At 38.5% G+C, this 12362-nt stretch overlaps 1 protein-coding gene across 1 annotated transcript in view; it reads right to left on the minus strand.

Annotated features, from left to right (window-relative positions):
• The window catches only part of PEX5L (peroxisomal biogenesis factor 5 like), a 183460-nt gene extending 171345 nt beyond the window's left edge, over window positions 1-12115 (minus strand). Inside the window, exons 1-2 of the mRNA XM_074190995.1 lie at window positions 11995-12115; window positions 10175-10246 (exon numbers count right to left, since the gene is read on the minus strand). Of these exons, the coding sequence (XP_074047096.1) occupies window positions 10175-10246; window positions 11995-12087 (165 nt within the window). The 5' untranslated portion in view covers window positions 12088-12115. The remainder of the gene's footprint in view (window positions 1-10174; window positions 10247-11994) is intronic.
• Window positions 12116-12362: the final 247 nt, after the last annotated feature.

Below are 12362 nucleotides of genomic sequence, written 5' to 3' on the forward strand. Positions count from 1 at the left end.
AGCTACAGATTTCATAGGATTCAGATCTGGAAGGACCACAGATCTAGAGATTATACAATTCAGGGATTATACAATGGAAAGATCACTGGTTCTGGACTCAGAGGACCTGAGGTCACAGTCCTATCTCTGATTTCAATTAGCTCAATGATGGGCAAGTCACTTGAATCTTCCTTGGGTTTCTCCTGGGTAAAATAAATGAACTGAACAAAAGTTGGCTTTTAGTTCCTTTTAATTCTAGATCAATAGTCCTATGATTTCAGTAATCAGTTCAATCTTCTCATTTTTTAAAAATTTATTTAAGGCAATGGGGTTAAGTGACTTGCCTAAGGTCACACGTGTAGGCAATTATTAACTGTCTGAATTCAGATTTGGACTCAGGTCCTCCTGATTACAAGGCTGGTGCTCTGTCCACTGCACCACCTAGCTGCCCCAACCTTCTCATTTTTACTAAAGATCAAGGACCTTACCCAAGCAATAAGTAGTGAAGCTGGGACCTCTTACTCTAAATCTATTTTTTTTTTTACTGGACCACATTCCTTCTCTAAGAATGTAACTGGTTCCTCTAGTCTTTACTTTGGAGGAATTAGCTTGTGTTTATAGAGAAATTCAAAAGAAAAAAAAACTTGGCATATGGTACAAATATTAACAGAAGGCCATGTGGGCCATGATGAAAGTCATTTGATAAATATTTATTAAGCAACTAGTAAGTGTCAGGCACTATGCTAAGTGTTGGGGATACAAAAAGGCAAAAGACAGTTGCTGCCTTTAAGGAACTTTTCATCTAATGTATGTACAAATGAACTATATGCAGGACAAATAGGAAATAATCCAAAGAGGGAAGAAACTAAAATTAAATGAAGTTGGGAATGGTTTTCTGCAGAAGTTGGGATTTTAGTTGGGTTTGGAGGAAGCCAAGGTGGTCAATACTTGGAATGGAGGAGGGAAAACTTTCTAGGCTTGGGAGACAGCTGGAGAAAATGGCAGGAACTGAGAAATGGAATATCTTATAGGTGGAACAATCCAAAGGCCAATGTTACTGGATAGAAGAGAAGTGTCAGAGGACTGGAAAGGCTGGAGGGGGCAAGGTTATGAAAAACTTTGTGCCAAACAGCATTTTGATACTGGAGGCATTAGGGAATGACTGGAGTTTATAGAGTAGGGGAGTGACATGTTTGGACCTGTGCTTTAGGAAAATCTCTTTGGTGGCTGAATGGGGGATGGCTTGGAGCAGAGAGAACCTTGGGACAGGCACATCCATCAGCAGGAAGGTTAAATGGATCTTTGATTTCATTCAAGAAAATTCCTGGTGAGGAAACTACCTGTACCAGTGCTATCTCTCACCTTCTCTGCAACTATAGTCTTAAAGAGTTGCTTCAGAGAGTGGTCTAGAAACCCAGGGGGCCCTGAGGGAGTTTTAGGAGGTCAAAATTATTTTCATAATAATGCTAAGACATTTAGATTTCTAATATGGTAAATGTAGATGCAACTCACATGAATAAAAGCTCTTTGGGGGAGGGTCTTTGATCATTTTTAAGAGTCCTAGAACTAAAAAGTTTGAAATCTGCTAGCCTAGAGAACTGAAAGATAAGTGGTTTACATTGTCATACTAAGTTTTGCCAGTTCTGAACTGCATTTTCAGTGTTTTAGGGAACTCCTATTTGGTAAATCCCCTCTATCAGTGTAGGCTGACACCTCTGCAACTTAGTGTTAGAGCATGGCCATGGGAACTTAGAGGAAACTAAGGTTTGAAGTTTAAATTCACACTTACTAGCTGTGTGACCCCATGAAAGTAAATTAACCTTGATTGCCTCAGTTTCTCAGTTGGAGAAGAAAATGGAAAGCCATTCCAGTATCACTGCCAAGAAATCACCAAATAGGGTCCAAAGTCAGACATGGCTGAAACACCTAACAGCTACAAGATCCTGAAGAGATTTAATGATTGACCCAAGGGCACCTGGCTAGTGAGTGAGTATTCTAACTTTTAGTCCAAAGCTCTCTAATTAGATCCTACCATGCCTCTAGCAAAGTTATATTCTCTAAGTTTCCTGCTCTGGAACCTTTAACCTTGGGAGTTTTATGACCTCCCAATTGGTTCTGAAACTTGTTCCAGTAGGTAGTAAATATCAATTTAATTCTGATATTTCTCTATTTTTCTAGAATTAAGCTATGCTTTTAGAATCAACATCAGCCAACTAGAAGGCATGATGACATCAAAAGATACATTCCCCCCAACCATTTGTCGGTAGAGAAAGTCTGAAATGTGTTTTTTGTATAGAATTGTGGCCATTTGCTCTAATTTGTTGGGAACACAGAGTTTATCTGTCTATTTAGATACACATAAGGAACATTTAGGAGAAAAATATCAGAATGGACACTTGTATATCATAGTTATGTTTTCAGCTAACCTCATATAAAATTATTTCTTTTCTCGAACAATATTCATTAGTAGCAAACAAACACACACACACATAAACACATATTAGGGTTGATCAGATCTTGACTTTTCATTTTTTGTTTATTTCAGATACAGGGACTCATCCTGAAGGCTTTGCTTTCCTTTAGGATAGAGGACTGCAGAAGCTTATTTTAAGTATATAATAAATGCACATATACATGTAGATATAGATGGATATCCATACCTACATAGAGACATTTATGTAAACTGTATATGTATGTATGTATGTATGTATGTATAGAGATGTATATAGATGTGTGCATATGTATCTAAAACAATTTTCTAATATTGGAAAGGTAATTAATTGTTGGAGATAGACATATCTGAACAAGCTAGCAAGAAAAGATTGTGTAAGATGGAGGGGAGAATTGTGATACATTAAGAGGTGGAGTAAATAGTTATCATTCACTTAGTTTCCTCCCATCTCCCTTGTCTAAAGTGTGTAAGCTATTTTGCACCTAGACCAAATATAAATTCTACCATCTCAGTGTCTTCAAATAGCTCTTTTAGAATTCCATTGGTGAAAAGGTTGAATAGAATGATTATTGGATTAGGCACAAGAGACTCAGATTCTATATATTTCTGGCTCTGCAAATTTTTGTGTGACCTTGGATGAGTCTTTACCTTCCCCGGGTCTCAATTTCTTCCTTACTTTCATGGGTTCACACAGCTAGTAAGTGTGAATTTAAACTTCAAACCTTCGTTTCCTCTAAGTGCCCTTGGCCATGCTCTAAAACTAAGTTGCAGAGAAGGTGTCAGCCTTGACAGAGGGAATTGGATTAGGTAGCTGTTTTCTTCTAGCTTTTACATTCCATTGCTTGCTTGAGCATTTGGGAGTAGGCTGCCATATATACAGCCCCCTTTGCAGGTCTGTTTTCAGATGTATATGAAGATGCCCAAGAAGAGAATGACAAATACAAATTATACAAAATTTGCAAAAGGCATCTCTTTGCCTTCTCTTGTCACGCACCACCTCTCACTTACATAAAGAATGCACAGTCATTCTCTGCCTAATAGTGTTCTGTTAGGAACATCACTTTCCTTCTGAACATGTACATTGTCTCATTTCATAAAAAGAACTCAATTTGCTTCAGCACAATATATAGTATATTTTAAAAATCTAATGATATTCATATTACCTAACTTGTCAAATATTTTTTCATTCATTCGTTTGTTCATTATTTCACATACACCCACACCCACACATTTGGTTACTTTCTGCCTCTGTTTCTCACCCATGATAAATTCACTTGAAACCTGTCCAATATTAACTAAAAATATATATTCAGTTCTCCCAGCTTTCTTATTTCTCTCAACATACCAGTGATCCAGATTTTAGCTTCAGTTTCATTCTTAATTCTCCTCTCTTCTCTCAGGTCATCTATCCAACCTCTCTCTTAATCTATCATCTATGATCTGCCAAAGAATATCCCTAAAATACAAAGCCTCCAAATAGTTCTTCAATGTAATTCTCTTGGTCAGGACGTTTTACCAGTTCCCTATGGTTTCTAAGAGGTATCCAAAGTCATCAGTTTGGCATTTTAATTTTCATTCAGCCTGCCTTCCATCTACCTTTCCAGATTTATATTATTCCCCTATGATTTTCTACATTGCTTTCTGGTGGTTTGCACAATTGAGTCACCCAGCTATTCTCCAAAGTCAAGACTCTATCTCCTATCTTTGCACTTTTACACTGGCTGGCCCCATGCTATACCTGGAATGGATTCCCCCATGGTCTCCATATTTTAGAACCTCTAGTTTCCGCTAAGGCTCACGTCTGATGCCATCTCCTACTCTTCATGATCCCAGTCATCAATGCACCTCCCCTATTATTTTAAAATATTTTTTATTTATCCATGGACATTTTGTATCCTTCAATAGAGTATAAGATTATTGAGGGCAAAAACTATTTCATCTTCATCTTTGTATTTCTTTCACCTAGCACAGTATCTGGGGCAAACAAGGGGTTTGATAATTCACATTAAGGGCTTAATAACATTAAACTGAACTTTGATTTATGATAACTATAAATCAAAATACTGTCCACTGAATCAGACTGATTTATTCAGTTTGGGCTTTGCTTTCATCCCTCTTACTGTGCTTATCCTTCATAGAGCCCAAGGTGCTCAACTACTCTGACTTCCCTGTTGCTGAAGAAATGCAGACTGAAAACAAAATGTCTTCCAGCTGGAAAAAATAAACATTGCATCCCTAATCAAGATTGATATTGGAAATTATTCTTGTTCTATTTACCCTAGCAAATCCAAAGACAATATTTAAAGTTGATTTGTTTGGTGTCTGGCCAGCCTAGCTCATCTTTGGATTCTTTACAATTTTAATTTAACACTTTTCTCCTTTGATTCATGGTCTCTGCAGTTTTAAAAGCCACTCAGGTTGCAGTGCAAATGTTTGGCCATGGTTTATGATGAAAATATTTATTTTCATATGGCTGGCTATCTATTATTCTGCTCTTGACATTTTAGCCCACTGGTTTTCATGGAAAGTGTGCCCAGGAATATTTCATGGGCATTTTGTGTGATATTGAGATGAGCCAATCTCACCAAGAATAGATTGAAGCCCTTTTGCCATGAAGCCAATCTGACACATTTCTATGATCTTTCCCACTTAGTAAAAAAACACAGAGACAAGGCTCAGCTCATGTGTGGTTCATGGTAAGCCCAATCATACAATCATAGACTGTTTCCCTCCTTCTGAAGTTTTACATATTATCCATCTACCTGCTTATCTACCTACCTACCTACCTACCTACCTTCCTGCCTGCCTGTCTGTCTACCTACCTACCTTTCTATCTATCTATCTATCTATCTATCTGTCTGTCTGTCTACCTACCTGACTACCGACCTGTCTACCTCCCATACTACCATCTACCTACCTACCTACCTACCTTCCTATCTATCTCCATCTCCATCTCCATCTCCATCTCCATCTCCATCTCCATCTCCATCTCCATCTCCATCTCCATCTCCATCTCCATCTCCATCTCCATCTCCATCTCCATCTCCATCTCCATCTCCATCTCCATCTCCATCTCCATCTCCATCTCCATCTCCATCTCCATCTCCATCTCCATCCCCATCCCCATCTCCATCCATCTCCATATCTCCCTGTTTATATGCATCTGCCTCCTTCCCTTCTAGAATAGAAATTCCTTGAGGGCAGAGATTTTTCATTTTTTTTGTCTTTGTATACTCAACACTTAACAAGGTACCTTGGATATTGTAGGGGCTTAAGAAATACTTGTTGGGTGGTTAGAAGATAATGGTCTTTCTGCTAGGGCCAAGGCTTTCAGAGGAGCAAAATCCACATAAGACTTCTTGGCTGCAATTTCTGTTATTACTTTGCTCAGTCAGCAAGTCTGAGTGTCTTCGAGGAAGTAGGGGACATGCCAGAGAAGCCTCTTGTTTTGACAGCTTGCACATTTTTGTGCAGCGAGTCCTTTGGTATAGCTGTTTAGATAACAAGAGCAGAGGACTTCTGTCCTGCCTCCATTTCCAATTATTTTATTTAAATGTCTCTGTTTTTTCTATGGGCAATACTCATAGAAAAGGGTCAGTACAGGCTCATACTCCACCAGGCTATTCCCAGATGAATATGGGAGAACAGACTGAATGCTGATGCCTGTGAAAATGTAATAAGCTGGGGTATGGTTTTCATTTTATGGTATATGAATTTAATGAAGCAAACATGTAATTTGGATAAACAAAACTATTTCTCTGTTGCTTAACTTTGGATCTTTCTCATCTCTGTCTCTGTTCCTTCATTTCTCTCTTTTCTTTCTGTTTCCTCTCTTCCTACTCCTTCTACCTTTCTCTTCCCTCTATCTTTTTCTCATCTTCACATGCCCCCTCCTCTCAGTTTTCCTTCATATAACTGAATTTAGCTCTCATACATTTATATATTTACAACTTTATCTCTCTATGGAATATATACTCCTTGGATTGATAGACTATCTTGGGGTGGGGATTGGGGAGGTGGGGGATGTCTTTTTTTGTACTTGAGCTTTTGGCAGATGCTTGTTGCCTGTGGGGGGGGGGTTGTGATTTTTTCCTGTAAAAATAAAGGAAGGGCTTTGATTTCTAAATCTATGTATGCATGTATATTTATATATTGACAGATCTCTAAGTATCTATGTATCTATCATCTATCCCTCCATCTATCTATCCAGCTATTTATCTATCCATCTATCTATCTCTGTATATAGACAGAAGGTCAGTCTTGGAGTCAGGAAGAACTAGGTTTAAATCCTTTCCCTAATAAAATAGATTATATGACCTTGGATAAGCCACTAATTTGGCTCAGACAACTCTCTTGGACTACAAGCTGATGAGGTGACAATCTGCATTGGTGAAGGGATTTTTAATATTCAAAGGAAGTTTCCTACACTGATGAAATCACAGACCAAGTCTTTAAAAGACAGAGACACACAAATACTAATTAATGAGTTCCCAAATATTTTACCTCAGTGTATCAAATTTATCTTAGTTTCAGATAGAAGATTTTCTTACAATTTCAACATGAAACAAATGTCTGACATAGAAAGAATAAATCTCAAGTTAACACTGTATGTAAAAACCAGACCATGTACATCAATACCAAGGTTTTAAACACATTCAAACATGAAGGTCTGAGAAAAGATAATGTCAAGTTGCCATCTACCAAGCATGAGCCCATTAGCACAGAGAGAAAGCCTTAAATGACAAGACCATGTATCGATCTTATTCAACCCCCTGATGATATTCAGGTGAAGGAAGTGACATAGGTGTGGGATTCTGAAGAAGCAAAAAAGTAGACTCTTTTCTTCTTTAGTCCCTCTTATAATAAGAGAGCACATTGATTTTGCTAAAATGATGCTTCGGGGAAAGGCCCCCTTGGGAAAAGAAATACCCTGGTTCTTCTATTTCTGGAATCTTCACAGTTTCTTTCTAGATTTTGTATCATGGTGTTTAGTTAAACCAAGACTTTAAAACGTTGAGTTCCAGTGTCCCCAGATGCTAAAGAAAATCAATTAATTAAGACTCACCTTCAAGAAGTTTGTAGGGGGGAAATTTAAAGAAAGACATTTTGATTATGTTATTTTTTTTATAAACAAACAATTATTCTTCCCTTGCCCCACCATAGACTTCCCAACTACTTCTGACACAAATGTATGGAATATCTAATGCATCTGTAGCATGGGTGTTTACCAAGGGGAGAGTGATGGGGACTAATCAGGGCCTCCAATTCCCACCAGTTCCAACGGGAGGAGGAAAGTGCATGCTTCTAAGTCATTGTTGAAGCATAATTAAAATGACAGTTAATAGGCCAGTCTAGTACTCAAACTCTAGCATCACTTGCCTCATTAATTAAAATAACAATTTTTCTCTAGGTGACAGAAACACAAGGTCGAGTACATATTGCCCCCCTGCTATAATCAGGAGTCATTCTGGGAGAGAAGGGATGGTAAGTTCAGATGAACTGAATACACGATATAAAATTATTGCTTGGGTGATTCCGAACACTTTTATAAGATTAGCTGAAAAGCCTGGGACAGATGACCTCGCATCTCTCAGCTCTTCCTATGGTAAAATAGATAGAAGGGCTTAAATTAGATGACGCAACTGGATTCCCAATTCCATTACTAACTTGAGAAAGTTGCTTGCTCTTAGTTTCCTCATCTGTAAAATTATTAGGGGTTGGACCAGATGACTTCTGGCTATATGTCTATGATCTCATGAACTGACCAGTCTTTTCAGGAAAACCACCTCAGTTAGCTCAATAAGTTTGGGTGGTCAATGTTGGTCCTGTTGAGATCTTCTAGTCAACTCCATCTGCTTCCCCATTCCTTTCACTCATAAATATTTAGTTTCCACAAATCATCTAGGTCAAATCCCTTAATTTAGAGGTGAGTAAACTGAGGTTCATAGAGATTAAGTGAAATAGATAGTAAATGGATGAACCAGGATTCCAACTCAGATCTTCTGGCTCCAGATTCAGTTCTCTTTCTTCTCTACCATACTCCTTCCCAACAAGATGGCCCATCTTTTTTTGGTCCCATTTGGCTCTGCGAATTAGGCTATCTTGGAGTCCCTCTCCCAAGGGTGCTTCCTCAAGTTTGAGTGTTCTCTATAACAAAACAGAGTCTTGAGACCGCTTTTAGGCCCATCAAATCATTTCCTTCTCTTCATATGAGCTGGCATCAGTTCTAGCTTTTGGGCTTCTTCCCCTTCAAAAGCATTTGCTATTTGCCCGGTCTCCAAGATCCTTAATAAAAAAGATGTCAGAAGCTGGGCTGGTGCCGATTCCCCCTTCCCTGAGCTGGACACCTCTCATTACTTAGCATGTCTTTGTTTATGGGCCATTAGCCAGTTTTCATTTCACCTTCTGTGCTCATATAAAATCAAAGTTAGAAGCTTTTAAAATAATGGGAAGTCTAAAAAAAACTTTCCAAGAGCCTCTAATTTACCCTTAAATTCATGGTGTTATTAAATAGTTTTATTATTTTGTCCAAGAAAGTTCATGCAGGCAATTTTTTTAATAATCACCCTAGTTTTTCAAAATTATTTTTGGCTTTCAAAAAGATTATAATATCTGACAAGATCTTTAATGGGCCGACAGTGTCAATTACTTCTTTAACCTTCTCTACCTGTCTTTACTTTCTACGTGTGATCTCAAGCCACAGACTGTAATGAAAATCAAGACACTTGTATTCTATAATCCAGGGTACTGGGGCCCTCTCTAAACCTTTGTTTTCTTAGCTTAAAATTGATCATCTCATGAAAGCAATGTGTTGTGATGTATATAAATCTGGTCTCAGGGGCAAGAACCCCAGGTAAATCTGTAATGGGGAAGCGTGTGTTGTATGACTTCCCAGTGCTACTGGTGGGAATTGGAGGTCCTGAGTAATAAAATAATCCCTTGTCTCTCTTATTATGTACCATACTAAAGATGCATTAAGGCAGAGCGGGTGGCAATCTACATTGGTGGAAGATGTTTCCTCACCAGGAGTTCTTTATGCCAAAGAAGTCACTGGTTTAGTCCAAAAAAGAAGGGAAATGAAAAGAGGAAAAGAGGAGAGGAGAGAAGAGGAGAGGAGGAGGGGGGAGGAGAAAGGAAAGGAGAAGAAAAGAAGGGAAGGAAGAGGAAAGAGAAAAGAAAAAGAAAGGAATGAATGACACCTGCCCTGCCTATCTCATAGGGTTGTTGTGAGAATCAAGCAAGACAAATTATGGAGAGTACAATATATCATAATAGTATGGTAGTTGCATAGATTTAGATCTGGACTTTGCAGATAATCTAATCTTCTAGAAAGTATTCTTTATCAATGGAAGGCTTCCCTGCTCCATTATCATCTAATTCATTCCAGAGTTGCCATCAATGTTTAGGCTCAGTTCATTAGATGACTCTTCAAAATATTGCTTATCCCATTTTGCCTGTGTTTTGCAACATATTCATCCACAGACCATTATGTAGGTGGTCATTGGTCCAGGCAGCCCATCAAAGAATGGTCTCAGAACCCATCTTGCTTGGAAGGTCACAGCCAGAGGAGAAGGTCCATAAGGACCAAGGCAAATGAACTCTGACACAGACACACAGACACAGACACACAGACATAGAGACATCACAGATCTCACAGATAGAAAGACCTCAGGTGTTATCAGGAATGTCAACATTCAGGAATAGAGAACAAGCAAAAGGAAACCAATGGAAGCATCCACTTACCTGGTTTTGATCAACAATTATTTCGATGTCTTCATCACTGCTTAGCTTTCCATATCCTTTTTCTTTACTTTTCTTGTGAAAGAATAATTTTAAAAAGCAGTTCAGTAGCTCGGTAATTTTGAAGCATTATTGATTTCTAGCCTCTTTCCATTAATAACTAGTATAACTCCCAGCTAATATTCAACAGTAAAAAAATGAATCCCTTTAACTCTACTGGCTAGTCATAATTCATGATACTTTCAGTACATCTTGTATGTACATAAACAAAAGTCCTCTAGTCTCCCTAAGCTACTGGTTGGTAATAACTCAGTTTTGATTATTGCATCCCCCTCCCCCTCTTAGTGCTTTTCAACCAAACATTATCTCCCTTCTTTGGGGTCCTTGCTACTTTCATGTTCCTGGTCAGTCTGAGGATAACCTGGGGAGACTTGAGTCATTACTATTAGAAGAAGTTCTTAATGAGTTTTATGTCACGGACTCATCTGGCAGTCTGCATTTCAGAATAATGTTTTTAATGCATCAAATAAAGGACATAGAATTACAAAAGAAAGCAATCATACTGAAATATAGCCATCAAAATATTTAGAAAACAAGTTTACGGATCCCAGGTTATAAAACCCTCCCTGCTTTCAAGGGTCGCAATAGACACGTGTGGTTTTTAGCACTTATTTTTGTCTTGTAATTGTGTAAACAGTTGTTTTAAGACTGGGATGATCAAATGTGTGGCTCTCATACATTTCTTGAATTAGGGGTAATTGTCGTTATCTCTTTGTACATAGACCAGATGCGAATTGCCATTAGGGAAACCCTAATGGCACAAGATCAAGCAAGAAACACTTTGAAATATTAAGGACATTTTTAAAAAGGAGAAGTAAATAGATCATTGGCTAGATTCCAAAGCCCTTCAGCTAACTTGATTATATTCAGACCCTTCTTTTACTTTGGTAACCACACTCCAAATCGTTTCCACCTATGTGCACATTTTTGTGAGTTTTTAGTTTGGAAATGGAGAATAAAATCATTTCACTTCTGCCCTAGTGGTGAAAAAGAAGCCCGATTTCCTGCCTATCTGAATCCCATTTGAACCATAAGTTAAACTCTGGTGTTTTGTTTTGTTTTTCATATCTGCCACACTAGATGGTCACTAAAATGGAGAAAAAATAACTAAACACCTTTAACTAAAGTTTTTTTTTAATGGAATTAATTTTTGTGAATTGTCCAAAAAAGTTAAGAAACCTAGAAAAAAACCCCAATGTTTTGTCCTCTCAACTGGTGCAAATTAGATTTTACCTGTCCTTAGAAGGTATATTGATATCATCTGAAAAGTTACAAATCTTTAAGAAACTAGTGTAGATAATGTATTCATATGTTAAAGCCCCTGATCACCCAGATAACATTTCTATACTGAATTTGCACATTCCCCCACCCTCCCCCACCCAGAATGAATGAAACAGTAGTGCCTACTCTAACAAAGGGAGTCCTGAGTGTCCAAGTATTTAGATGAAGACCTAAAACCTGGGCTTCCATTCATTTATTCATGAATTTAGAATGGAACAGAACAGATGGTCATGGTGTTTCTCTCTCTCTCTCTCTAATTATGTTTTCCCTCATTTGAGGTTAGATTTCAGGCTGGATGGAAATCAAAACAAGCTTGGTTGACTTCCCTCAACCATCCCAACTTCTCTCCCTCCATTCCAATTCCTATCACTTTGCACTTTTACCCTCTCAGCCTAACTGGGTGTTGGGAGGTAAATCACCCAGACCAACTAAAGGAAGCATTGTTCTAGAGCACCTCTTGGGGCGTTGGTCTGTATACCTACCAAGTAGCTGACTTGGAGGGCCAGTTTTCGGGACAATAGAGCATTAAAGAGAGATGGGACGTGAGTCCTTCCACTCATGTCACTTTCAGACATCCCAGAATTCCTCGCACCAACTGAACTGTGGCTTCATTGCCAGGGTTTGGCACCATGGGACCCCGAATCTGGCACAGCGATAACATTTAGGACATGCATCAAGGACTGGAGCATCCCTGAAGCTGGCTCCAGGCTGGGCCAGTTGTCACTGGGGATGGGGGCAGACCTCAAGCCCAAAAAGGAATAGAAAACTTCTCCTTCCAGTGTGCTTCTCTGGCCCCAGCTGAAGCTTCTTTTGAAGGTCATCTATTATTTACTATTTCCTTTCCCACTCA

This window comes from Macrotis lagotis, chromosome 6, assembly GCF_037893015.1.
Source record: "Macrotis lagotis isolate mMagLag1 chromosome 6, bilby.v1.9.chrom.fasta, whole genome shotgun sequence".
In the NCBI taxonomy this organism is placed as follows: domain Eukaryota; kingdom Metazoa; phylum Chordata; class Mammalia; order Peramelemorphia; family Peramelidae; genus Macrotis; species Macrotis lagotis.